Below are 27,592 nucleotides of genomic sequence, written 5' to 3' on the forward strand. Positions count from 1 at the left end.
GAAATAATACTTGTGTTTAGTTGGCATGTTTGAATGGCAATTTTTTGGCGTGTCTCCATGATGGTTCTAAACATGTGTTGAAAAATGTAACCCTTGACGATGGATGAAAAAAAACATATGAAGTGAAAATGTATATGTTTATGTATCCTGATGATTATGCCATGTCCGCATATGAATGAAGGCTGAAAGCTGAAAGCTGAAAACAGGTGTGTAGCCTGATGGCAAAATCTAACTGTTTGAAGGTATGGAATTGTATATACAAAAAATATATGTGTCTAATGAATAATAATAAATGAATAAATCATAAATAATAAATATTAAATATTGAACATTAAACATCAATATTAAACATTGAATATTAAATATTAAACATTAAATACTAAATATCAGTGTGTCCCACCCAGATTACATGTTAATGCATAATCCGATGGTGAAATCTAAAGTGTATATGTCAATAATAGATATATGCATGACCACAAACACATGTATATGTGAAAAATGTGGGGGTGTATACACAATGATTAAGCCACGGTACTCAATAATAAGGAATTATGAATGTTCTAAGAAACAAATAAATAATGATGATAAATAAATAACAATAATAAATTGGAAAACTGTAAATGTTCTGAAAATTAGTAAATAAATCATAACAAGTAATAACTTATGATGTGTCCATGGTCAAGAGAAAACATGCTAGTCAGTTCACATAGTGATACAGAAGATCATTCTTGTAATTGAGGCCAAGTGGGCTTCTTGTGTCCAACTTGAATATGTATTCAGCTTCCTTGTTGCGGAGTAGTTCTTGTCTGTTACCGCCTCTCTGGGGTATGGTGATATGTTTAATCCCGTAAAAGATGAAGCTTGAGGTGTTTCCATTGTGTGCATCTATAAAGTGCTTTGTCGCACCGGAGCAGTTCGAGTTGGAACCCTTTTTGATGTCGGTTAAATGTTCGCTGATCCTTTTTTTTAATTTTCTTATCGTGCAACCGACATATTTTAATCCACACGCTCCACACTCTATGATATAAATGACATGATCCTTTTCGCAATTAATAAAGTCACTTATGTTGTATGTTTTTGTATTGGTACTGTTAGTGTATTCTTTGGTGTTTTTGCAGTGTTTGCACATATTGCACCGAGGTAAACCACACTTATAATTTCCTTTGGGTTTATTTTTTTCATTTGTGTGTGTTTTAGCCACAGGTAATGTGCTGGGGGACAGTTCATCCCGTAAGGTGCGTCCCCTACGTGCTACACAGCGTATCCCTTCATCCAATATTGTATTGAGTATTGAGTCTTGTCTTAGGATGTTAATATTCCGCTGGACTATTTTAGTGATTTCCTCATATTCCATGGAAAATCGTGTGGAGAAGGTTATAGGTGTATGAGTTGTTTGTTCTTTATGTTGTTCCTCTTTCTTTCTTTCTTTTAGTAGGTTAGATCTATTTTTCTTTTGTACAATTTTCTTTGCTCTTTCCAAATAATGTTTTTTGTAACCTCTATCTTTCATTCTAATACAGGCCTCTTTAGATTGTTTCAGGTACACATTAGGTTCCGAGCAGACCCTCTTTATGCGGGTGAGTTCACCTACTGGTATTGCTCTAACTGTATGTGAAGGATGACTACTTCCCGCATGCAGTATTGTATTGCCCGCCGTGGGCTTGCGAAATAGGGACGTGTGGACCAAGCCTGTGGTCTTATCCGCTTTTAAATGGATATCCAAAAATGATATGTCTGTTGGATTTGTAACATAGGTAAATCTAAGATTGTTATCGTTTTTGTTACAATAATCAACAAAAGCGGTGACATCTGATGTGCTCCCCTGCCACACGATGAGCACGTCGTCGATGAAACGACCGTACCACCGTATGGCAGGGGAGAATGGATTGGAGCTGGTGAAAATGTATTTCTCCTCCCACCACGCAACAAACAGTCCAGCCAGAGTAGGTGAGAATTTGGCCCCCATGGGGGCGCCTCTGGTTTGTAGGAAAAATTCACCATTGAAGGAGAAATAATTGTGTCGCAGGAGGAATGATGTGGCTTCCAATATGTATTCCCTCAGGTCGCAGCTGTAATTACTGTACTTATATAGATGATGGGCTAAAGCCTCCAGGGCTTGATTGTGTGGTATGGAAGAATAAAGTGCTGTGATATCACAACTAAGCCATTGGTGCTGATCCGACCAAGTGTAACCATCAAAGGCCCGGAGGACCGTGCCACTATCCTGAAGATAGCCTGGAACCCGCTGGACCAACGGTTGTAACAGGCTATCCACCCACTCGCACAACTTTTCTCCTAACGATCCCACCCCTGAGATGATGGGACGGAGTGGAGGAGGAAAGATCTCCTTGTGCACCTTGGGGAGTCCATAGAAGGTGGCAATTCTGGGACATCCCGGGACAAGGCCTGCCACATCCCTGTCGCGCAGTATGCCCAGGGCCACCCCCTCTTCCACCAATGTGCACAGGGAGGTCTTAAACAAGGGGGTAGGGTCATGTGTGAGTCTGCGATATGTTTCGCAATCATTTAATATGTCATAGGCTAACTTGATGTATAAGCCCCTATCCAAGATGACAATTTTCCCCCCTTTATCGGCCATTTTGATGACCAATTGCTCATCATTTTTAAGATCACGTATAGCTTCACGTTCTCTTGAGGTGACATTGAATTGTGTCATTGTTGTCTTGGTTACATCAAATAGTTTCCGAAGGTCCCTTTCCATTGTGTGTTGAAAATCGTCCAATGCTGGAACTCTGGATTTATGAGGGTAGAAGTTGGGATTGGAATAATGAGTGGGCATGTTATGTATACTTTCATTGGTTCCCAATCTACCCTCATATTCCATGTCTTGTAGTTCTGCCAGTCCTACCTGTTCTCTAAAGGTAAGACTGGCGAACTCATTTGGTGGAATGTGGTTACTTGCATTGGCATGGTTTTCATTATCTGTATAGAAATGTCTCCTGACTGTAAGGGTTCTTGCTAGGCGATTTATGTCCATTAATGTATCAAATAAATCAAAATGGGTGGAGGGAACAAAGGAAAGTCCTTTGGAGAGAACTCTGATGTGGTCTGTGGTCAATGTTTTCATTGAATAGTTTATGATACTGTCTAGGTTAGCCTCATCTTTCATATTGTTTGCTTTTTGTACATTTAATGCTTCTTGTTCGTTGATGTCTTTTTGGTGCTTTTTTTTCTTGTGTTTTCTTCCTCCTCTCCTACATCGTTTTTTGACGTTTGTCCTCTGTTTTGTTGTTGGTGTGATTGTCCCTGTCTTGTACGTGAATTAGTCGGAGTAAACTCATTAATGTTCAACCGTGCACCCTCCCCTCTTCCTTTATAGTTATGGTTCTTTCTTTTAGTAATGGTAGTGCTTTCTGTGCTTGTGTCTGATGTTAAATCATTGTCGGATTCCCCCGATCTCTCTGAGTCCGTTTGTGAAAAACTAACATGTAAATTTTTTTCTGGTGTTTTATTTTTATTTTTTAATATTGGCCGTGGCCTGAAGGGGCGGAATTGTTTCCATGTGTAAACCTGATTCATAGAATAATCTTCATTATCACGTTTAAATTTGTTTTTCTTTACCGAGATGATATAGTTTTCCATTTCTTGAATCTTTTGCTGCATTTTATCATTAAGATTCTGATATTCTGTGGTGTCCGAATGTTCCTGTGCAGAGTTTTTTATCTCTTCTAGTTGGGGTCTGCTCGGAACCTAATGTGTACCTGAAACAATCTAAAGAGGCCTGTATTAGAATGAAAGATAGAGGTTACAAAAAACATTATTTGGAAAGAGCAAAGAAAATTGTACAAAAGAAAAATAGATCTAACCTACTAAAAGAAAGAAAGAAAGAGGAACAACATAAAGAACAAACAACTCATACACCTATAACCTTCTCCACACGATTTTCCATGGAATATGAGGAAATCACTAAAATAGTCCAGCGGAATATTAACATCCTAAGACAAGACTCAATACTCAATACAATATTGGATGAAGGGATACGCTGTGTAGCACGTAGGGGACGCACCTTACGGGATGAACTGTCCCCCAGCACATTACCTGTGGCTAAAACACACACAAATGAAAAAAATAAACCCAAAGGAAATTATAAGTGTGGTTTACCTCGGTGCAATATGTGCAAACACTGCAAAAACACCAAAGAATACACTAACAGTACCAATACAAAAACATACAACATAAGTGACTTTATTAATTGCGAAAAGGATCATGTCATTTATATCATAGAGTGTGGAGCGTGTGGATTAAAATATGTCGGTTGCACGATAAGAAAATTAAAAAAAAGGATCAGCGAACATTTAACCGACATCAAAAAGGGTTCCAACTCGAACTGCTCCGGTGCGACAAAGCACTTTATAGATGCACACAATGGAAACACCTCAAGCTTCATCTTTTACGGGATTAAACATATCACCATACCCCAGAGAGGCGGTAACAGACAAGAACTACTCCGCAACAAGGAAGCTGAATACATATTCAAGTTGGACACAAGAAGCCCACTTGGCCTCAATTACAAGAATGATCTTCTGTATCACTATGTGAACTGACTAGCATGTTTTCTCTTGACCATGGACACATCATAAGTTATTACTTGTTATGATTTATTTACTAATTTTCAGAACATTTACAGTTTTCCAATTTATTATTGTTATTTATTTATCATCATTATTTATTTGTTTCTTAGAACATTCATAATTCCTTATTATTGAGTACCGTGGCTTAATCATTGTGTATACACCCCCACATTTTTCACATATACATGTGTTTGTGGTCATGCATATATCTATTATTGACATATACACTTTAGATTTCACCATCGGATTATGCATTAACATGTAATCTGGGTGGGACACACTGATATTTAGTATTTAATGTTTAATATTTAATATTCAATGTTTAATATTGATGTTTAATGTTCAATATTTAATATTTATTATTTATGATTTATTCATTTATTATTATTCATTAGACACATATATTTTTTGTATATACAATTCCATACCTTCAAACAGTTAGATTTTGCCATCAGGCTACACACCTGTTTTCAGCTTTCAGCTTTCAGCCTTCATTCATATGCGGACATGGCATAATCATCAGGATACATAAACATATACATTTTCACTTCATATGTTTTTTTTCATCCATCGTCAAGGGTTACATTTTTCAACACATGTTTAGAACCATCATGGAGACACGCCAAAAAATTGCCATTCAAACATGCCAACTAAACACAAGTATTATTTCTATAACTTAATCATTTATTTGTCTTCATGATATCCATTTTTAGAGCGTAGTTCAGACTGTGCGGCTTGGTCGTTTCACATGCGATAGAGTTACACATTTTTTCATTTCATTTTAAAAAAAATACGACCTGATCGCCAAACACGCTCCTATGTGGACAATGTGTCACCACACTCCACCTCCCTTTATCTGTATTGTATGATCATAGCTTACTTATAATTTACAACATCATGTCTGGTGGAATCAGACACTCATTGTACTTTGTAATACTGACTGACCATTGAACTAACTTAACAGTGTTCAAGCGAGTACATCACTGATTGCACTTATTCACCCCACCTGCACACACGTGCATGGGGAAACATTCTCATTGGCCATTACTTGTTTTTAAATCTCTAGTCACACTCTGACCATTAGACTATGACTAAGCGCGCATGCGCGAAACGCGTCAGTCTTTCAGGCCACACAGCATGAGCTGCTCAGCTGTTTTTTAGATATGTTCTAATAAAAGTTTTTGAATTTTAAACCTCTTGGAGTGCTGGATCCTCATCACCCTTTTGCAACCATTTACTTACCTGACGGACAGCCACCGCCTGGAACCGTGCACCCTCTCGCATACGCTGGAGACCCCGAACAATACACCAAGAGGTGAGCTGATTTCCCTTGTTTACCCATATATATTCTATGTATATACTTTATTACTTTCTATACCAGCAAAAGCTGCACGGACATCACTAATGATGTCCGTGCAGCCCTTGCTGTACAATTATGGAGCCGTGCAATAGGCACTAGCAGATCGGCGATCGCTTACAATGATTACCATTCCATATACACTATGTGAGGCTGCTACAGATTCTTTGCTTTCTTAGTTTTTTCCTTTACACAAAAGAAACACAACTCCATATACAAATCTAAGAATTTTATTCAACAATGTTGTTTTCTCCTAAGCTTATATCCACCATGTGAGCACCTATAGCAGCAGTAGTGTCAATAAACACAGTTGATACAACTGTTATATATTCTGGATTCTATTTGTCTCCCACATACAAACGCTTTGAAATACCTAAAAGGAGCAGTAAATGAATGCGCTGACCTGTGTAACACTGTATGCTATAACTTCTCTGCTGTTTTCTGTATTTTTGTTAATAGGCTTTGGATACTGCAGAGTTTTTCTGGCAGCCAGTGTGGTATGGGGCTTTCCTGTAATAGGGACTGTATTGACATTAAAGAGTTCTCCGCTGCTTTGATGTGTGTGTCGTAGTCTTCATCAGTGGATGCAGCTCGCCGAGGACGCTTTGCGGAAGGCTGCCGGGTGCAAAAATATGGTTAAAAGATGAAATTTATGGTTAAAAGATGAAAACAAGCAGGTACATTTATGCAAAAGAAAAAATACCAGGGAATACCATGTTAATATTAGCACCACCTATGCCTTGCACTGTGTACTATTGCTAACACAATAAGTAAATGTATTCACTCATAAATTGGCTAATTTCTAATAAAAATACAGTAAATGTGCAATGGACAAAAATAAAAAGTTTCCCTCTCAAGAGAAGAAAGCAAAGCATCACCACTTAACCCTCTAGGAGGAGCAGAACACCTGTCAAAATGATGGGTGTTTTGCTTCTCTTTGGAGAGGTGTCACATACCACTCCCTGCTCTTGACTGTGTATTCATATGTACTGCAGGCTCTAGTGATTATTCATGTAACCATCACTAGAGGCTGAAATACACATGAAGACAACTCCTGCCTGTGTATTCATGTGTATTGCAGCTCTAGTGACGGCCACATGATCATCACTAGAGCCTGCAGTACATAAGAATACACAGCCAGGAGGCAGGAGTAACATCTTCCTGAAGAGGAGCAGAACAGCCATCTTTTTGCTTGTTCTCTGGAATACTATTTTAGTGTATAACACATTCAGAAATATGGTAACATTAATAGTTTTTATCCAGTTATACAGAACAATACTCACCTCTAAGGATATTGATTCTGCTTTGTGTTTCTTTGTAGTTTTGCCAAAAAAATTCTCTAAAATTTGTTTTTCATCTTTAAGTCGTTTCAATCTCCTATTATTTTCTTCAGTAAAAAGAATGTTCTACAAAGAAACATAACAAAATAAGTGCATATTCCCATCTAAGTATTTTTGTATTTTAAAAACAAAATGAAAACAGGAAAATAATTTTAATCTAAAAAAAAGTACATAAATACATCAATACAAATGTGTGTGTGTATAATATATATATATATATATATATATATATATATATATATATATATATATATATCTCACTGACTGATTAGAAGATTTAAATTTAACTTTAATTTAGTTCTATAAAAATCAAACAAAACAAAATAAAGAAAACCTACACAGTTTTTGTTACAATGTCCATATACATCTTCGTAGCCATTATCTAGCTACTTGTAGCGATTATTCCTTGTATCCATATTGACATCGCTACAAACTTGTCTTGCACTTATTACATAAGGGATAGTATTGCACCAATAATTATTGCACAGTGTAGATTATTGCACCTTTTTCCCTTTAAGTAATATTTCTATTTTGTTTCTTTTTCAGTCTTTCCTCCTTACTGTGTGAATGGGGACAAAATTATTGCACAAGTTTATTTATCTCACAATTATTGGTGCAATAATCGTTGGTGCAATACTATCCCTTATGTAATAAGTGCAATACAAGTGTGTAGCGATGTCAATATGGATACAAGGAATAGACGCTACAAGATAGCTGCGAAGATATATACAGACACTGCAACAAAAAACGCGTAGGTTTTCTTTATTTTGTTTGATTTTTATAGAAGTAAATAAAAGTTAAATTTTAATCTTCTAATCAGTCAGTGATACTTATTAGCTCCAGGAAGATATAACTAATATTTTGACCTGCTAAGTGATATGTGTATATATATATATATATATATATATATATATATATATATATATATATATATATATATATATACATACACACACACACACACACACACCGGCCACTTTATTAGGTACACCATGCTAGTAATGGGTTGGACCCCCTTTTGCCTTCAGAACTGCCTCAATTCTTTGTGGCATAGATACAACAAGGTGCTGGAAGCTTCCTCAGAGATTTTGGTCCATATTGACATGATGGCATCACACAGTTGCCGCAGATTTGTCGGCTGCACATCCATGATGCGAATCTCCCGTTCCACCACATCCCAAAGATGCTCTATTGGATTGAGATCTGGTGACTGTGGAGGCCATTGGAGTACAGTGAGCTCATTGTCATGTTCAAGAAACCAGTCTGAGATGATTCTAGCTTTATGACATGGCGCATTATCCTGCTGAAAGTAGCCATCAGATGTTGGGTACATTGTGGTCATAAAGGGATGGACATGGTCAGCAACAATACTCAGGTAGGCTGTGGCGTTGCAACGATGCTCAATTGGCACCAAGGGGCCCAAAGAGTGCCAAGAAAATATTCCCCACACCATGACACCACCACCACCAGCCTGAACCGTTGATACAAGGCAGGATGGATCCATGCTTTCATGTTGTTGATGCAAAATTCTGACCCTAACATCCGAATGTCGCAGTAGAAATCGAGACTCATCAGACCAGGAAACGTTTTTCCAATCTTCTACTGTCCAATTTCGATGAGCTTGTGCAAATTGTAGCCTCAGTTTCCTGTTCTTAGCTGAAAGGAGTGGCACCCGGTGTGGTCTTCTGCTGCTGTAGCCCATCTGCCTCAAAGTTGGAGGTACTGTGCGTTCAGAGATGCTCTTCTGCCTACCTTGGTTGTAACGGTTGGCTATTTGAGTCACTGTTGCCTTTCTATCAGCTCGAACCAGTCTGCCCATTCTCCTCTGACCTCTGGCATCAACAAGGCATTTCCGCCCACAGAACTGCCGCTCACTGGATGTTTTTTCTTTTTCGGACCATTCTCTGTAAACCCTAGAGATGGTTGTGCGTGAAAATCCCAGTAGATCAGCAGTTTCTGAAATACTCAGACCAGCCCTTCTGGCAACAACAACCATGCCATGTTCAAAGGCACTCAAATCACCTTTCTTCCCCATACTGATGCTCGGTTTGAACTGCAGGAGATTGTCTTGACCATGTCTACATGCCTAAATGCACTGAGTTGCCGCCATGTGATTGGCTGATTAGAAATTAAGTGGTAACGTGCAGTTGGACAGGTGTACCTAATAAAGTGGCTGGTGAGTGTGTGTGTGTGTGTATATATATATATATATATATATATATATATATATATATATATATATATATCTTCCCCCTTTCGACTGCACTCAACTATCTCCAGCTGTGTAATGGACAACGAATGGAGTGACTGTCCGGGGATGGGGTCCCTCTAAGGGCTCTATTACATGGGGCGATTATTGTATCATAACTAATGACTATAGTTCTGTGTAATATGGTGAGTGATTTCAGGTTAACAATAAGTTATCTTGTTTGTGATCGTTTATTGTTAAAAATTGCTGCATCTAATAGGACCCTTAGAGTCCTCCTATTATAAACTGATGAAGGACTGATCAATATTGTAAATAAGCTCCAATCTGCTAGATCGGTGCTCGTTTAGACGGCACAATAATCGTTTAGCAAGGGTTCCACGAACATTGTTAGCAATGTCTGTAGAGCCCTTGTCCAAACAGTTAATACTCCACCTGTCTACGCTCCAGGTCTTCTCCTGCACACTGTATGTGTCCCAGCACCTGAAGCTGCAAAGCGCAAGAGAAGAGTGTGGACAGGTAATATATTAACTGTTTGGGCAATCGCCAGTCGTGCATCTCTTACAGATAGCAATGCATGGTCAGCGGACAATGATTTTAGTTCTGGGCTTAAAGAAACGATCAGCCGATCATTGTCTCTATTACATGAAGCGATAATTGCCTGAAGTGCCATGTTCGCATGGAAAAGTCAGGAACAACAATCTGAGGTCTTCCTGGGACTGAAGTGAAGTCAGCCTAATAGGTGCATACACAAAGCAGATGTGAAGCCCCCAGCTATAATAAAAAACCCACTTACATCCTGCATTCTCCTTATATATATATATGCAAAGCTGCTCTCATAACCCATCATGTGTTTTCGGTCTCTCACAACATGTGATTACACCTCAAAGGGGATGTGTGAATTGTTAATTTAACAAAAATAATTATTGCCGCCCTTAAAGCTCAGATCAGTTTACTATAACCTCACAAAAACACACCCGACTCATGACCTCACAGGGCTCCAGACTAAAAAATTTACCTGGGAGCCATTGGCTCCTAACCTGAAAAATTTAGGCGCCAAATAGAATATTTGGTCGCCAACATTTTAAACCATGTAAAATTAATGTTATGTTAAATGGGACTTACTGTGTGCAGAGGCCACGGCAGCCTCCTCCTCCTTTAGATCCTTTCTTTTCTTAGTTTGAAAACGTTCAACATGGAAACTTGCAACTTGACAACCATATACAGTCTGACTCAGTACTTCAGCTTCACTTGGCTAGCCTTTTAATGAGGCTTACTCTTCTGAACTTGAACTTAAAGGGAACCTGTCGACCCCCGTGCCGGGGTGACAGGCTCCCAACCCCCCTATACTCACCTCATCGCGCCGGGTCCCGCTTCTGAAGATGGCCGGGTCACGGAGATCTCAGCCGCTGCAGCCCGACGCGCACACTGAGAGATGAGTCCAACGCTCATAGAGAATGACGGGAGAGTCCAGCGCTCCATCATTCTGATGAGGTGAGTATAGGTTCTAACGGGGGGTTGGGAGCCTGTCACCCCGTCACCGGGGGTGACAGGTTCCCTTTAAAAGCTTGCAATAGTCTATACATACTGAGCTAGACTTATGACTGCAGCCATAGTGACCCCCCCACAAGATGTGTATATAAATAGATATATCTCTCACCTAGTGACTAATGCAAGTGACCCCCTACAATACAGACACCTGAGGGGCCCTGATAATAATAATTGTGCATATATCTATCTCCCAGTGTCTGCAGCCAGTTTGCCCCACACTTATAGATGGCCCCCTCCCCTTATAGATGACCCCCTCTACCCCCATTATAGATGCCCCCTCCTCCCCCCCTTTATAGATGCCCCCTCTCCCCCCCATTATAGATGCCCCCTCTTCTCCCCCCCTTATAGATACCCCCTCCCCTTATAGATGCCTCCTCTCCCCCCCCCATTATAGATGCCCCCTCTTCTCCCCCCCTTATAGATACCCCCTCCCCTTATAGATGCCTCCTCTCTCCCCCCCATTATAGATGCCCCCTCTTCTCCCCCCCCTTATAGATACCCCCTCCCCTTATAGATGGCCCCCTCTCCCTCCCTTGAAGATGGCCCCTCTTCTCCCCCCATTATAGATGCCCCCCCTTTCCTCTATGCTAAGCAGTATTTAAAAAAAACAAACACACAAACTCACCTGACAACCCGCTCCCCCGGCGATCCTCTTCTTCTTCAGGTGCTGTCCCCGGCTGATGCGCGGCTGCCGGGGGTGTCCCGTCCTATCCCCGGCAGCGCGGCGCGTCAGTGAGCTCCCTGTACGCCGGGGCTATGACTTCTGACACAGGAAGCGTCTCTGACGTGCGCTTCCTGTGCCGGAAGTCAGGGCCCCAGGCAGCTCACTGATGCGCCGCGCTGCCGGGGATAGGACGGGACACCCCCGGCAGCCGCGCATCAGCCGGGGGCCCGGACTTAAAGAGACAGCGCGCCGCCGCCGGGGCCAGTCGCAAATGGCGCCCAGATTAATAAATCTGGGCGCCATTTACAAAATTTCAGTCGCATTGGCGACCATTTTGGTCGCCATCTGGAGCCCTGCCTCACCAGGTTTCCTTTCAGTGACATCCCATATACCTAGCTTATGGGCAAAAGGGCCAATCCAGTATAGGTAACATAAGGAAGTGGTCATACTCATGTGATGCACTGGCAGAGTGAAAACTGTAAATGATGAAGTTAATAGGGGGTTAATAGTTTTTCAACCTTTTTTAATGGCAAGCTCTAACACATATAGGGTGTTGTCTGGAAAGTGAGGTTGGCACAAGGTCTTCACCCAACATTCATTACATATTGCCCACTAATACAGGGAGAAAGGAGGAAATACCTTGTTTAAAAAACACACAACATGGTTCTTGGTCTCCTCTGAACTGAGACTTTGTGGCACAATTTCTTCATAGTTTGTTTCCTAGAAAAATAAAAACTTCTGGTTAACGAATAGCATTAAAGTCTAATGATATATTGTACATAAAAGTCTGAATAGTTCCTGGGTAAGTTGCAGATACCCCACCATAGAAAGTCGCAGCATATTGCCAGTATAAGCCACCAATTCTTGATCTGTACATCTTTGAGTGGAGGCCACATTGCCACATCTAGCCCCTGCCCACTCTTTACGTCCCTTTTGCATTGAACTCTTAAACTTACACCTGGTAATACCTCCATTCACAGAACTTCTGCTTATGGGTAAATTCACACGGGCAGATCTGCCGGGAGTCTCGCACAAGAAATCCACAGCTAATCCGCAATACACGTATTAATAATAATAAGAATACTATGTGTATTGCGGATTAGCTGTGGATTTATTGTGCGAGACTCCTGGCGGATCCGCCTGTGTGAATTTACCCCTATAAAACACCACTCTATTTATGGATACCTCTGCAAACTGTGTGAACGTCTCCAAGGCATGCTGTTTAACTATCCACGTCTTATCTGCAAGAAGCATTGAGAATAAGCCGGAGACTTTTGACAGAACGACAACCTGAAAATTACAAAAAATAACAAAAAGCTATTAGAATGGTGGATGACTAATAATACACATATATCTAAGGCATATATCTCAGATGAGGACAGATGGTTAAAAGGTATACTCCATCAAAAATTTGTTTATTTGATTTCAGCTGGTGTCAGAAAGTTATATAGATTTGTAGTTTACTTCTATTTAAAAATCTCAAGTCTTCTAGTACTTATCAGCTGCTGTATGTACTGCAGGAAGTGCTGTATTGTATTATTTTGTTAAGGATGTCATATTTTGTATATTTAGGGAAGCCATTACAATATGGTGCGGACCTTCTAAACAAGTAGAGATGTTTCCATTTTATAAGGCTTAAGTAAACACTAGTCCTACGTAAGTTATTGTTCTCATACCGCAGCCAATGAAGTACTGACACAAGCCTTATTAGTAGAAGAATACACACCCCTAGGGTATAAAAACTGGCTGCCATCTTTGAATAAAGGGGATCCACCTTAATTATCAGTGTGTCAGGGTGTCTGATTATCAGTGCGCACTATAAACTTTATAACATGTAATTTGGAACAGACAGTGAATGACAGCACTCTTGAGGTGCATCCTTAACACTTTCTAGTCTAAAACAGTGTTGCCACGTCTGTCCATGTAAAAGAAAATGTTTTCTATAGGGATTTACTCCTGCTCTGAACAGTTTCTGACATGGACAGAGGTGGCAGCAGAGACCACTGTGTCAGACTGGAAAGAATACACCACTTCATGCAGTACATACAGTAGCTGATGAATACTGGAAGACTAGAGATTTTTTAAACAGAGGTAAATTACAAATCTGTTTAACTTTTTGACACCAGTTGGTTAAGATTCTTGCCAGCAAAACCCTTTTTAAGGGAGTTATCCAGAGAGAAAAATGGATTTTTGTATTCACCGTAAAATCCCTTTCTTGTGGCTTCATTGGGGAACACAGCACCTGTGGGTATAGGCTACTGCCACTAGGAGGCGACACTAGACAGAAGAAGAAGTGACTCCGCCTGGCAGGCTATACCCCTCCTACAGACACCAGGCTAACTCAGTTTAGTCACAAGCAGTAAAAAGTAGTAAACAAAACAGACAAAAAACCAGGCTGGTCCCGGGAACAAAAACCCAAGAACAGAACAAACCCGGGAGCACAACCTCAAATAACAGGGTGGGAGCTGTGTCCCCCAATGAAGCCACAAGAAAGGGATTTTACGGAGAGTACAAAAATCCATTTTTCTTGTGCCTGTCATTGGGGGACATAGCACCTGTGGGACGTACAAAAGCAGTCCCAGAGGGTGGGGAAAGAAGATGACAATCCCCATGCGGCCTGCCTAACGCACGGCGGCCTGCAGAACTTTGCGGCCCAGACCGGCGTCAGAGGAAGCCAGGATATGGACCTGATAAACTTTGAAAAAAGTGTGAACTGAAGACCAGGTGGCGGCCTTGCAGACCTGGGACACTGAGGCCTGATGGCGAACCGCCCAAGAGGCCCCCACCGCCCGAGCAGAATGAGCGGTGACCCGAACAGAAGGAGCCCTACCACGAACGCGGTATGCCTCTGCGAGGACCGCCCTGAATCAACGCCTAATGGTGGTCTTGGAGGCAGCCAGCCCCTTGCGCGGACCCGACGGGACCACGAACAGGGAATCCGAGCGGCGGAAGGAAGCAGTGACTGACAAGTAAATCCGTATGGCCCAGACAAGGTCCAAACAATGCAGGGACCGTTCCCTAGGATGGGAGGTTGCTGGGCAAAAAGAGGGGAGAATGACGTCCTCATTAAGGTGGAATGCAGACACGACCTTCGGCAGGAAGGAAGAGGACGAAGCACCACCATGTCCTTGTGAAGGACCAGATAAGGGGAACGACAAGAGAGCGCTGCCAGTTCAGACACCCTACAGATGGACGTAATCGCCACCAAGAAGGCGACTTTGCAAGAAAAGAAACAAAGAGACACCTCCTGTAGAGGCTCAAAGGGAGGACCTTGCAGAACCTCGAGGACTAAATTAAGGTCCCAGGGCTCTACAGGCTGTCGAATAGGAGAGGCCAAATGGACCACCCCCCGAAAAAAAGACTTCACCTGAGGGCGAAAAGCAAGTGCCCGCTGAAAAAGAACAGACTGGGCGGAAACCTGCGAATGCAAGGTGGAATGACTAAGGCCCTGATCCAGACCGGATTGCAAAAGGAAAGAACCTTGGGCGTGGAACACACCAAGGGGTGAAAATTATTTTGTGCACACCAAGAAAAGAAGGTCTTCCACACGCGATGGTAGATCCGAGCCGACTGAGGCTTATGGGCCTTAAGCATGGTTTGGATGACTGGTTCTGAGAACCCACGAAACCTCAATACCGCGGCTTTAACCGCCATGCCGTAAACTCACCCGAGGTAAATTGGTGTGGAATATTGGCCCTTGTGAAAGGAGGTCGGCTCGCAGGGGGAGACACCAGGGGGCGTCGGCGAGGAGGTGCACTACGTCGGCGTACCAGGACCGGCGCAGCCAGTCTGGAGCGACAAGAGTGCTGAGTGCCTTTATGCGCTTCAGGACATGTGGGAGAATGGGCAGAGGAGGAAAGGCGTAAACCAGGGAGAACTGCTCCCATGGGGTCACCAAGGCGTCCACTGCGAACGTGCGAGGGTCCCGGGCTCGAGTCACATAGGTGGGGAGTTTGTGGTTCAGCCTGGAGGCGAAGAGATCCACGTCTGGGAATCCCCACCGCCGGCAGATTTGAAGAAACACCTCGGGATGTATAGCCCATTCGCCGTGATCCAGTCTTTCGCGGCTGAGATAGTCCGCCGCCCAATTGTCCACCCCGGGAATGTGGACTGCAGAGAGAGCCGGAACAAACCGCTCCGCCCAAAGGAGAATGCGAGCGGCCTCGGTCATGACAGAGCGGCTCCTGGTGCCGCCTTGACGGTTCAGATAGGCAACGACGGTGACGCTGTCGGTCTGAACACGGACCGGGTTACCCCCAAGAGATCGGTCCACTGAAACAGGGCAAGGAAGATGGCCCGGAGCTCCAGGATATTGATGTGAAGCCGAGTCTCCATCGGCGACCAAGAGTCCTGAGCCGTGTAGTTCCCGAAGACAGCCCCCCACCCGGACAGGCTGGCATCCATAGAGACGACCAGCCAATTGAGGGGGAGGAAAGAGCGACCGATGAGGACCACCGGAGACATCAACCACCAAAGAAACTCCCTGCGAACAGCAGGGGACAGGGGATCTACTTGTGGAGAGACAGAGGGGACCGGTTCCACCGAGACAGAATCGCTCACTGCAGAGGTCGCGAATGAAACTGAGCTAAGGGGATTGCCTCGAAAGAGGAGACCATCTTGCCCAGGACCCGCATGCAAAGGCGAATCGAACAGGGGGAGCCCGAGCGGAGCAGAGCGACTGCCGAGCGCAGATAGACGCAAGAAATTTGTCCTGCTCTAGAGAAGCGACCACCAATCGCAAGGATTTCATGCGGAACCGCCGCAGGCGAACAAACCTGTTCAGCCGCTTCAAATCCAGGATAGGACGGAGCGAGCCGTCCTTTTTGGGGACTGTGAACAGATTGGAATAGAATCTCTGGAAGCGCTCGGAGGGAGGGACTGGGACCACAACTCCTTGAGCCAGGAGATTCTGAACCGCCCGAAAAAGCTCGGAAAGCCGTGCCGAAGAGCGTGGGAGATTTGATGGAAAAAAGCGGGGAGGTGGGATGGATACAAATTCTATTTTGTATCCTGAAGACACCACCTCCCGAACCCACACATCGGACACATGGGCGAGCCAAATCTCCTTGAAGGAGAGCAGACGACCCCCTACTTGCGGGAGAGACCTGAGTGGGGAAGGACCCTCAGGAAGAAGACTTGGGGGCAGGACCCTTAGAAGGGTGCGAGCCGTCCTTTTTGAGAATAGGGCTGCCAGGAGGGGCGGGGTTTGAAGGAGGGCTTCCTAGAAGGAGCTGGAGGCGTATCCCTAGCCGGGCGACGACGTGCCGGAGGCTCAAAGGAGCGGAAACGGCTGGAACGCCTGGGAGACTGAGGGCGCCGGGACCGGTTTTGAGGGAGCAAGGAGCTCCTCCCCCCTGTAGCCTCCGAGATTATTTTATCTAGACGCTCCCCAAAAAGTCTGTTCCCGGCAAAGGGAAGAGAAGTCAGAGCCTTCTTGGAGGTGGCGTCAGCTGACCAGCAGTTTAACTAGACAGAGCGTCGGATGGCTAGAGAGTTAGCTAGAGCCCGCGCAGACAAACGAGCGGCTTCCTGAGAGGCGTCGCACAAGTATTTGGACGCATGCAGAATCTGCGAGGCCAGTGACAGGAGATCCTCACGCGGGGTGTCCAGCGAGAGGTCATGGACTAACTGCCTGGCCCAAGAGGAACAAGCCTTGCTAACCCAGGATGCAGCAAAGGTAGGACGTAGGGCCGAACCAGCTGCAATAAAGATAGACTTTGAAAAAGCGTCGATTTTCTTGTCCACTGGGTCAGTGAGTGAAGCACCATCAGCCAGAGGCAGGGTAGTAGACTTGGAAAGTCGTGAAACAAGAGGGTCCACAGATGGGGAAACAAAGCCTCGGCACGCTTAGAGGATGGAATCCGGCGGTCTGGGTGTTTCCACTCCTTGGTTAGGAGATCCTCAAAATCTTTATGACCGGGAAAAACCAAGGGCTGACGCTTATGGCGACTGAAAGAGACTTCACTCTTGGATGTAGAAGGGGACTGTTCCTCAATATGCAAGGTGTCCCGCACTGCACGTATCAAAGCTTGCACAGCAGAGGCCAGCTGATCCTCCCTGTCAGACTCTGAGGCAGAGTCAGAGGGCTCCTGCGGAGAAGGGCTGCTGGGAAGCGGAACCGCCTACAGTGGATCTGTCTGGAGAAGGGTCAGAGGAACACCGAGAAGGTGACCGTGAGACAGAGAGTCTAGGTCTCTTATGGGATTGTCCTCTGGAAGGGGAATCAGGAGATACCCTGGAGGGTCCCGCTGCTGGGGGCGACTGGGAGGGCAACCGCTCAATGGCATGGATCATGACCTGCGACAGTTTAGAGAGGTCACCGGTCGTCTGGGACAAGGACCTAGCCCACTCAGGAGAGGCTACATCTGAACCTAAAGGGGGGGGGGGGGGGGCTCCTGGGAGTTGGCACCAGGGTTAAGGCACAGCAGGCAGAGGGAGCCAGGCTGACCGCAGGGGAACTTCTTATTGCAACGAGCACACGCAAAGTGTGTCGCCACAGCCGCAGGAGCGAGCTGCCCAGGGGGGTCGTCCCGGGGAGCAGACATGGTAGCTAGGGCTGTTAGCCTGGGGAGTGGAGGAGGGGAATATCACCCACTGGGTGAGCCTACCCGACCCTGGAGCTGCTGCCGTACTGGATGCTTGAGCACGCTGGAGCTGGTGCACGCTGGAGCGCACTGGATGCTGGAGCTGGGGCACGTTGGAACTGCTGCACTGGAAGCTGGAGCTGGTGCAAGCTGGAATAACTGCGCTGGAAGCTGGAGCTGGTGGACGCTGGAATAGCTGCACAGGATGCTGGGCTGCTGCTGTGCACAGGGAACTAAGGCTGCTGTGCTGACAGGCAGCGAAGACAGCAGGTGGCCACAAGCTGATGGCTGCAGAGACGAGGTGCTGACAGGCAGCGAGGAGGCAGGGAGGGGGCACAGGAAGGAGCAGGTGGGGGCTACAGGAGTAGCCAATAAGAAGCCAGCGGCGGGAAGGGCTGAAAACGGGCTGTGACGTCACACGCGCGCCGACGCGGCCTAGCTCCGGCAGAAGCTAGGCCGGAAAACGCCACCGCCGGAGGGGGTGAGAAGGGGGAGAGAGGAGCCCAGCAACCCCCGGCTGTCCCCTATGTAGCTGCTGCCTGCCTGCAGGAGCTCCCTGAGATGCGCCCTGCCCCCTTACAAGAATAGGAGGTGGGCAATCAGCCCAGCTAGGGAGATAGGAAGTGGAACAGGAGGCAAGCTAGGACAGGGAGAGATAGTGGAGGGAGGGCTGTGCTGCAGGGAAGTGGCTGCCCAGTGGTGATGGAAAGTAGGGAAGAGGCTATTGGCCAGGATGACCCCCCCCCCCCCCCCTTCGGGTGCTCGCAGGGTCACCCCTTCGGTAACCTCGCACCTGGGTGGGGTACCGGCATCCTGCCGCAGGGAGCGGGCAATGGGGGACGGGTGACTGGCGCATGGGAAGTGGAAACTTCCAGTGCACCCTCAGGGGGAGACTACGTCTGGTGTGGCAGCCCACGCCGACGGTCCCCCTGATAACCTAGGAAAGAAGAAAAAAGAAATAAAACTAAAATAATAAAGAGGTGCATGGCACCTGTGTCTACCTCCTACGGACACTAGACTAAAACTGAGTTAGCCTGGTGTCTGTAGGAGGGGTATAGCCTGCCAGGCGGAGTCACTTCTTCTTCTGTCTAGTGTCGCCTCCTAGTGGCAGTAGCCTATACCCACAGGTGCTGTGTCCCCCAATGGCAGGCACAAGAAATATATTTTGGGTCCTCTTGGCTACTTTTGGTTGCTGATGGCAAGGCTCCTTTCAAGAACTACCCCGCTCAGCCAATCACTGAGGTAAGACACCAATGTGGCCACTGACTGGCTCAGCAATGCAGTTTCTGTAGGGAAGGCAAACCATCGGCAACCATGATGTAGCTGTGAGGAATGGGCATGGCAGCTGTGGTGGATCAGGTTGGGCGAGTACAATACCTTTTTATTTTTACCCAAGCACATACGCTTTTTATTTATGCCCAGATAACTTTTTCAACTTCTGAGTGTAACAGTGATCATGTATGAAAATTCTGAAGACCATTTAAAATTTTACTGTAACAACTTGTTGATCTTTACGGCTTCACAGTAAGTATGAGGCTGTGGACCTCACATACAAACAAATGGTACCATACAACCAAAGCGTGCAATCCTTTTATTATTTTATAATTTCTGCCCTATGTAAAAGCATAAAGGGGATTTCAAAGATTATAAGAAAAAATAATAATCAACTGTCAAAATTATAATTAGGTGTAAAAGCTACCTGGACCTCCTGAGGGATAATAATTCTTCCGAGGACTAATAAAAAGTCTAAGACTGACAACTTCACATGTGACGGGCAGTCTTGTTGACACAGGGATGAAAGGAAGCAAACAACCTTAAAGAGAACAAATAAAACAATTCCATAAATAAGTATTATGCAGGTAAGTTCCCTAAAAAAAATGGAAGCCATGCTTTAGAATGTTGCACAGTAAAACTAGACTGAAAAACTTGGAACATCACGATGCAGCAATGAAAATTTCCTTTAGTACTGTAGCTGTTGCATGAGGGATATGTAAGGATATCACGACTATGGGCATATTCATCTTGTCTTTATGCTTCAACTAGTCATTACAGGTGGGATATAACACTTTATCTGTCTATATGTATATATCTCCATCTACACACATATACATAGACATACAAGTACTCATTGGAACAGTTCTTTTTGCGGATGAGGTTTGGAGATCTGCAGTTGCAGCAAAACACTGGAGTTCAATAGGTTCTATTACAAATGTTAGTAAAGGTAGACTACATTGGTAGGGGCTGTACATTTACATAGGTGCCGTGTTAAACTAAAAGATGCCGTACCTGTTTTAGCATAGTGGGTTCTACTTTTTTTATTACAAAAGCAAACAAATCCAAAAAAAGGCAAATCATTTCTAAGAAGCAAGGTTGTCCAGAGATCTGTAAAAACAAACAAACAAAAAAAAAACCGCAAAAGTTATTTGGATGTTCCAATCTCGCGAAAAAGCATCTCGTTTATTGCTTTGCACTCATTATGGTACAAAACCACTTCTACAAAAATGTTTAACTACAAGGCATTTTACAGTTTCTAAGTCGCTCATACAAGCAATTCAACCTTACTTCCTCTCTTGAAGGAGCTTCTAAGCTGATTTATGACCAGATCAATATTCATCTTTGATCTTATAATAAGTCAGTTTAGAAATTGCTTTAAAGATGTCAATAGCCTTCAAACAGCATTGTTTTTCTGTGGTTACAGTTTGATGCATTTCTCGAATATATTTGTCAAGATTAGAAATTATTAAACAAATATAAATAATTTAAAGTGTCACTGTCACTTCACAAAACTTTTGACATGTCAAAAGTTTTGATCGGTTCAGGTCTGAGTGATCACACCCGTACCGATCAGGAGATAGAGCCGGGAGTAGACGCGCTGCATCCAGTTTTCTCCCAGCTCTGTGTCCCATGATCAGTTGACTAATAATGGAGCCCGACCGATCACGTGACACAGAGCCAGGAGATGACACGCGGCAGCGCGTATTCTCCCGGCTATATCTCCCAATCAGTACAGTTGTCTCTATGACATGTCAAAAGTTTTGTGAAGTGACACTTTAAAAAACATAGCATTAATAATATATAATGGAGTCCCACTCTACAAGTAAACAAATTGTTGTACATAATGAACATTGGGTAGTCAGTACGGCCCAAATTGTTGCATTACTTTTCTCCCCTCGGCTGTAGGTATTTGGATGGGACATTTGCAGATGCTTCAATATGTGTATTCATATAAACATGTCCCTTTCCGGTGGTCGCACCCATTATGACGGAATAAAATTTACATTATGTGCTATAAACACTAAAAAAATAAAATAGTCCTCACCTGCTTTGCAATAACGAAGGACCACAGCTGAAATATAATGTCTATCACATCAGACTGCTGCTGTGCGTCCAGATTCCTCTTGAAATGGCATGCCGTCAACATGGCCGAAAGTGACACATTCTGTGGACAGAAATAATATATTAACTAAGGGACACCTAGTGCACAAAATGACATTCAGAACCCTGCGAAGACCCCCAAAGCCAAATATCAGGCGGAAAACTGCAACAAAACCGCATATATTCCGCACTTAAACTGTGCAGTTTCTTTAAGGATTATGTGATTAAAGAGGTTATCCAGGAATAGAAAACTACAGCTGTATTCTTCCAGAAACAGCACCAGTCTTGTCCTACTGCAATACCGTACACAACCTGAAAGCAAGGGTGGTGCTGTTTTGGGAAGAAAGCAGCTATGGTTCTCTAATTCTGGAGAGCCCCTTTAAAGAAAATAATTAATGGTGTTGTAATCTGCAGTTGGGGTTTTTCAGTAGATCCATGGGTAATCCACAGCAATACATTTTACTATGTATTTCAAGCTTTTTTTTTTTTTTTTTATAAAAAACCCTTTTACACACAATGCTGCATGAAGATGGTCATGGGAGTAAACTATCAAGTATGTTATGGACAATGTCAATGGGGAATTTTACAGTAAACCGTTCAGTGGAAACCTACCAACTGCTGTGCGTCCTCAAGTGAACACTTGCCTCTAAGTAAGTTTCTGCATTGAGACAAAGCTGCAGTGAACAGGCCAACTTCTACCTGTGATCTTAGAGAACTTGGTAGAGATGATAGGGAAACGTGCAGCCAGAACGAGAAATTCTCTACTTGTGCTGGAGAATAAAGTTTGATAAACTCCACCTACAAAAAAAAAAAGTAAGAATATGTCTATTTAAGAACCTTTATTAGTAATAACCTGAATTTCTTAAAGGGGTAGTACTGACTGATGCATCATTATACAGAACAGAGTGATGCTTCAGTATATTTAATTTGCATAGGTTTGCTGTAGATTGGACATATGTCAAGAATATGCACGGAACATATGAGAGTATATATATAAAAAAAAAAAAAATAGTTTTGCACCCCTAACACTAGAATATGTAATTTTTTTATGTAACATAGTGTCACATTAAAGAAGCACTAAACGCCTATTCATTTTGCTGTTCACACTTTATGTATGCTTTTTTTCTTAGACCATCTTACTCTATCATATCTAACTAATGGAGGACTGTGGGTATTTTAAAGAGGAACTCCAGGGAGAGGTAAAGAAAAAACAGCAAACCTGCTGCAGAAGCATATAGCATTGCTTACATATGTAACCCAGTTTTGAAACTACCAAAAATCCATTTGCTTTGGGGGGTTTTGTTCTGTATTGTGTGGCTGTACTTCCTGGTTGAGCAGTTGTACACAGTACTACAGGTTACAGAATGCACAGCTGTTCATCACAGACCCCCACCCTGCCCATTCCCCACCTTAATCTGTTGCAGAACATCTCAGCTGTGTTTTTCACATTGCAGTTTCATTGTGTTACTGAACTAATTGCAGTACGTTATCATTTCATTGTGGTCCCACCCACACAGCACTGTATTCTCTACCTGTAACACCACACAGCACTGTATTCTCTACCTGTAACACCACACAGCACTGTATTCTCTACCTGTAACACCACACTGTATTCTCTACCTGTAACACCACATAGCACACTGTATCCTCTACCTGTAACACCACACAGCACACTGTATTCTCTACCTGTAACACCACACAGCATGCTGTATTCTCTACCTGTAACACCACACAGCACTGTATTCTCTACCTGTAACACCACACAGCACTGTATTCTCTACCTGTAACACCACACAGCACGCTGTATTCTCTACCTGTAACACCACACAGCGCTGTATTCTCTACCTGTAACACCACACAGCACGCTGTATTCTCTACCTGTAACACCACACAGCGCTGTATTCTCTACCTGTAACACCACACAGCACGCTGTATTCTCTACCTGTAACACCACACAGCACGCTGTATTCTCTACCTGTAACACCACACAGCACACTGTATTCTCTACCTGTAACACCACACAGCACTGTATTCTCTACCTGTAACACCACACAGCACACTGTATTCTCTACCTGTAACACCACACAGCACACTGTATTCTCTACCTGTAACACCACATAGCACACTGTATTCTCTACCTGTAACACCACACAGCGCGCTGTATTCTCTACCTGTAACACCACACAGCACGCTGTATTCTCTACCTGTAACACCACACAGCACACTGTATTCTCTACCTGTAACACCACACAGCACACTGTATTCTCTACCTGTAACACCACACAGCACGCTGTATTCTCTACCTGTAACACCACACAGCGCGCTGTATTCTCTACCTGTAACACCACACAGCACGCTGTATTCTCTACCTGTAACACCACACAGCACGCTGTATTCTCTACCTGTAACACCACACAGCACGCTGTATTCTCTACCTGTAACACCACACAGCACGCTGTATTCTCTACCTGTAACACCACACAGCACACTGTATTCTCTCCCTGTAACACCACACAGCACACTGTATTCTCTACCTGTAACACCACACAGCACACTGTATTCTCTACCTGTAACACCACACAGCACACTGTATTCTCTCCCTGTAACACCACACTGTATTCTCTACCTGTAACACCACACAGCACACTGTATTCTCTACCTGTAACACCACACAGCACTGTATTCTCTACCTGTAACACCACACAGCACTGTATTCTCTACCTGTAACACCATGAGTACGCTCTATTCTTTACCTGTAACACCACACAGTATTCTCTACCTTAAGCACCACACTGTATTCTTTACCTGTAACACCACACAGCACACTGTATTCTCTACCTGTAACACTGATATTGGAATAAAGTTAAGAACTTTTTCAATTAAATTTTTTTTCTTTTCATGCACATATTATGATCAAGCATCTTTTATCTTTGAAGTTGAGCCCCACAATAAGGACTTTATCTGATATTATATTACATAGGATATACTGGTTATGCCTCGTTTTTTCTCCAGTTGGGATTGGCAGTGCTGGCTCTGATCCTCTCTGCCGTTTAGCATCATTTAATTGTGTTACTGTATCATTTTTGTGAATACACTGCAGTACTGCAATGAAACTCCAACATGTGTGAACACAGCCCTAATTTCACTGCAGAGTTTTGCACAATCAGTGAAATCAGTGCAGCAGCTGCTTCTGGCCAGGCAGAGATGGTGGATCACTTAGGGGATTGGGGGATCCAACCAAGCCTCCTGGGAGATCACACCCTGCCCCCTGTCTGCATCATCAGCCTGTCCTCAGCAAACACACACAATGTGAGACAGAGGCATGGAATATTTGTCTCCTAAGGTGGGAGAGCAAAGGGAGCAGGAGAAAATGTGAATTGGCACAGAGGCCAGTTTTCTTCACTTCCTGGATTTCTATCAGCTACCAGTGTGGCAGAACCGCACAGATATGATAATACATTTTATAGAAACATCTATATAACTTTTAACGTGCTTTTAATAGAAAAAAAACTTTTGTGGAGTTCCCCTTTAAGGGTCTCCAATTTGAGGTAACTTTGACAGCTGACTTTAAGTATTCCTTGATCCGTATAAATTAAATGGGTGATGGTTGATTTGTATTGTGTTAGCTGGCCAGCTAGGTAGGTAATCTTTGGAATGGTTTTTCTTCACTGTTCAGTATGAAATGTCTTTTTGACGATGGTTTACTTTTACGTTAACATGGAAATTAAAAGCAGTTTATATACAGTGGGATGGATTACCGACCTGGTGATCAGCGTCCATCAAGAACAGTAAACGTCTAAGCAAAACTGTTAGGTGAGCGAGCTGGTGAGCATTCCTAGGGCTCGACTTTACCTGCACAGAATCACAATGTATATTAATGGGTAGATACAGATTAAAAACCTGCAAAGACAGACTCACCAATCATATGTTAAGGCAGGGCTTCTTAATCTCAGGCCTCACCAACAGGTCATGTTTTGAGGATTTCCTTAGTATTTCACAGGTGATATAATTATACGCATCAGGTATTATCACAGGTGTTCTTTGTATGGGAAATCCTCAAAACATGACCTGTTTGGGAGGCCTAAGGACTGGAATTGAGAAGCACTGTGTTAACCCTTAGGCGACCCTGGACGTACCCGTACATGTGTTGAAAGCGGGGCCGCGCGCTGAACCGCCGTGGTCTCGGGTGCGGCATGTAGCCCGGGGCCACTGGTATTAGCGGGCACGGTCCCATCGCCGTGCCCGCTAATAAAGTAATCGGATGCAGCTGTCAAAGTTGACAGCTGCATCAGATTACTTGATGCAGCCGTTCCCTAGTGTCTAGTGGGGTGGATCGCTCCTCCGGGACAACGTCCTTGGCACTCGATTGCTTCTAGTATGAGTGTTAAAGTAAAAAATAAAGTGTTATTATTAGTAAAAAGCCCCCTCCCCTAATAAGTCTGAATCACCCCCCTTTTCCCATGTTATAAATAAAAATAAATAAACAAACATGTTTGGTATCGCCGCGTGCGTAATCGCCCAAACTAAGCGTAAGGCGTAAGCGCAAAAAAATCCCAAAGTGCAAAATTGTGCATTTTTGGTCGTATCAAATCCAGGAAAATTGTAATAAAAAGTGATCAAAAAGTCGCAAATGCGCAATCAAGGTACCGATAGAAAGAAAACATCATGGCGCAAAAAATGACACCTAACACAGCCCCATAGACCAAAGCATAAAAGCGTTATAAGTCTGGGAATAGAGCGATTTTAAGGAACATATATTTGTTAACAATGGTTTGAATTTTTTACAGGCCATCAGATACAATAAAAGTTATAGATGTTACATATTGTTGTAATCGTAACAACTTGAGGAACATATATAACAAGTTAGTTTTACTCCAGGGCAAACGGGTAAAAACGAAAAAAAAAAAAAACAAATAAAAGAAATGCGGGTTTTTTTTTTTCAATTTCACCACACATTGAATTTTTTTCTGCTTTTGCAGTGTACTTTATGAAAAAATTCAGCCTGTCATTGCAAAGTACAATTAGTGGCGCAAAAAATAAGGGCTCATGTGGGTTTCTCATTGGCCCGGTCCTCTAAGGGTTAAGGTATACTTAGACTGTGTACAAATCCTATGTTCTTTGGTGTAACTTTGGAAATCATAATTTTTCTTGGCATTCGGCTTGCTGATCATTTTAAGAATTCTGGACTGACATCACATTGTGAAATTAAGTTGTTCCTGACTGGGATCGCCCCCACTGGGGTGGCTATTCCACTTTAAGGCTCATAGTCCTGTAGATTTCAAATGGCGACATCTACCTCTCCCATTATAGTTCATAGGGTACTTACAAGTATGTTGGGATTGCAAGAATAAGTTTTACATCCAAATACAATGTAAAAATTATTCAATCCCCACAATTGTTAGTACCCTACGAACAATAATGGGAGGGGAAGCAACACAGCAGAATAGTACAGAATCTATACAACTGTACATCCCAACAATTACTTACCAAAAAGGCTATAATCTGAACATGGTGAGCACAGAGTTCTGCAGATTCATACCTAAATGCATTAAAAACAGAATAAAAATGTATTATTATTATTATTAAAAACTAAATATTAATGCAATATGGAAAAGGTTGCTAAAGAGACAGGACGTGTGATCTTACCGCGCTAAGAAACACCACACGTCGATTGCCAAAAGAGACTCTAACATTCTATCACTTAGAACAGCATTTAGCAGAGCGTGCTCCTAAAAAAAACAAAACAAAAACCCAGAATTATTCCTGTCAAAAAGTTTTTGAAGTTTTTTAACCCCTTTATGTCAGCAATACGTAGATATATGTTCCTCCTGCACATACCCCGTGCAGTAGGAATGTATATATACATTCTTGACGTGAAAGGGGTTTGAAGTGTGCGGGAGCACTGCAGGGAGTGTGTGTCCCG

General features: G+C 43.5%; 1 protein-coding gene across 6 annotated transcripts in view; it reads right to left on the reverse strand.

Annotated features, from left to right (window-relative positions):
• Positions 1-6,163: 6,163 nt before the first annotated feature.
• Positions 6,164-27,592, reverse strand: part of FIRRM (FIGNL1 interacting regulator of recombination and mitosis) — a 42,174-nt gene continuing 20,745 nt past the window's right edge. For all 6 annotated transcript variants that reach the window (XM_069967396.1, XM_069967393.1, XM_069967397.1 and 3 more), the window contains 11 exons: positions 27,316-27,398; positions 27,157-27,208; positions 25,432-25,521; positions 22,282-22,467; positions 21,614-21,733; positions 20,581-20,676; positions 19,994-20,107; positions 12,896-13,000; positions 12,350-12,430; positions 7,233-7,355; positions 6,164-6,564 (listed from right to left, as the gene is read on the reverse strand). In XM_069967396.1, the coding sequence (XP_069823497.1) occupies positions 6,370-6,564; positions 7,233-7,355; positions 12,350-12,430; positions 12,896-13,000; positions 19,994-20,107; positions 20,581-20,676; positions 21,614-21,733; positions 22,282-22,467; positions 25,432-25,521; positions 27,157-27,208; positions 27,316-27,398 (1,245 nt within the window). In that variant the 3' untranslated portion in view covers positions 6,164-6,369. The remainder of the gene's footprint in view (positions 6,565-7,232; positions 7,356-12,349; positions 12,431-12,895; positions 13,001-19,993; positions 20,108-20,580; positions 20,677-21,613; positions 21,734-22,281; positions 22,468-25,431; positions 25,522-27,156; positions 27,209-27,315; positions 27,399-27,592) is intronic.

Source organism: Dendropsophus ebraccatus, chromosome 4, assembly GCF_027789765.1.
Source record: "Dendropsophus ebraccatus isolate aDenEbr1 chromosome 4, aDenEbr1.pat, whole genome shotgun sequence".
In the NCBI taxonomy this organism is placed as follows: Eukaryota; Metazoa; Chordata; class Amphibia; order Anura; family Hylidae; genus Dendropsophus; species Dendropsophus ebraccatus.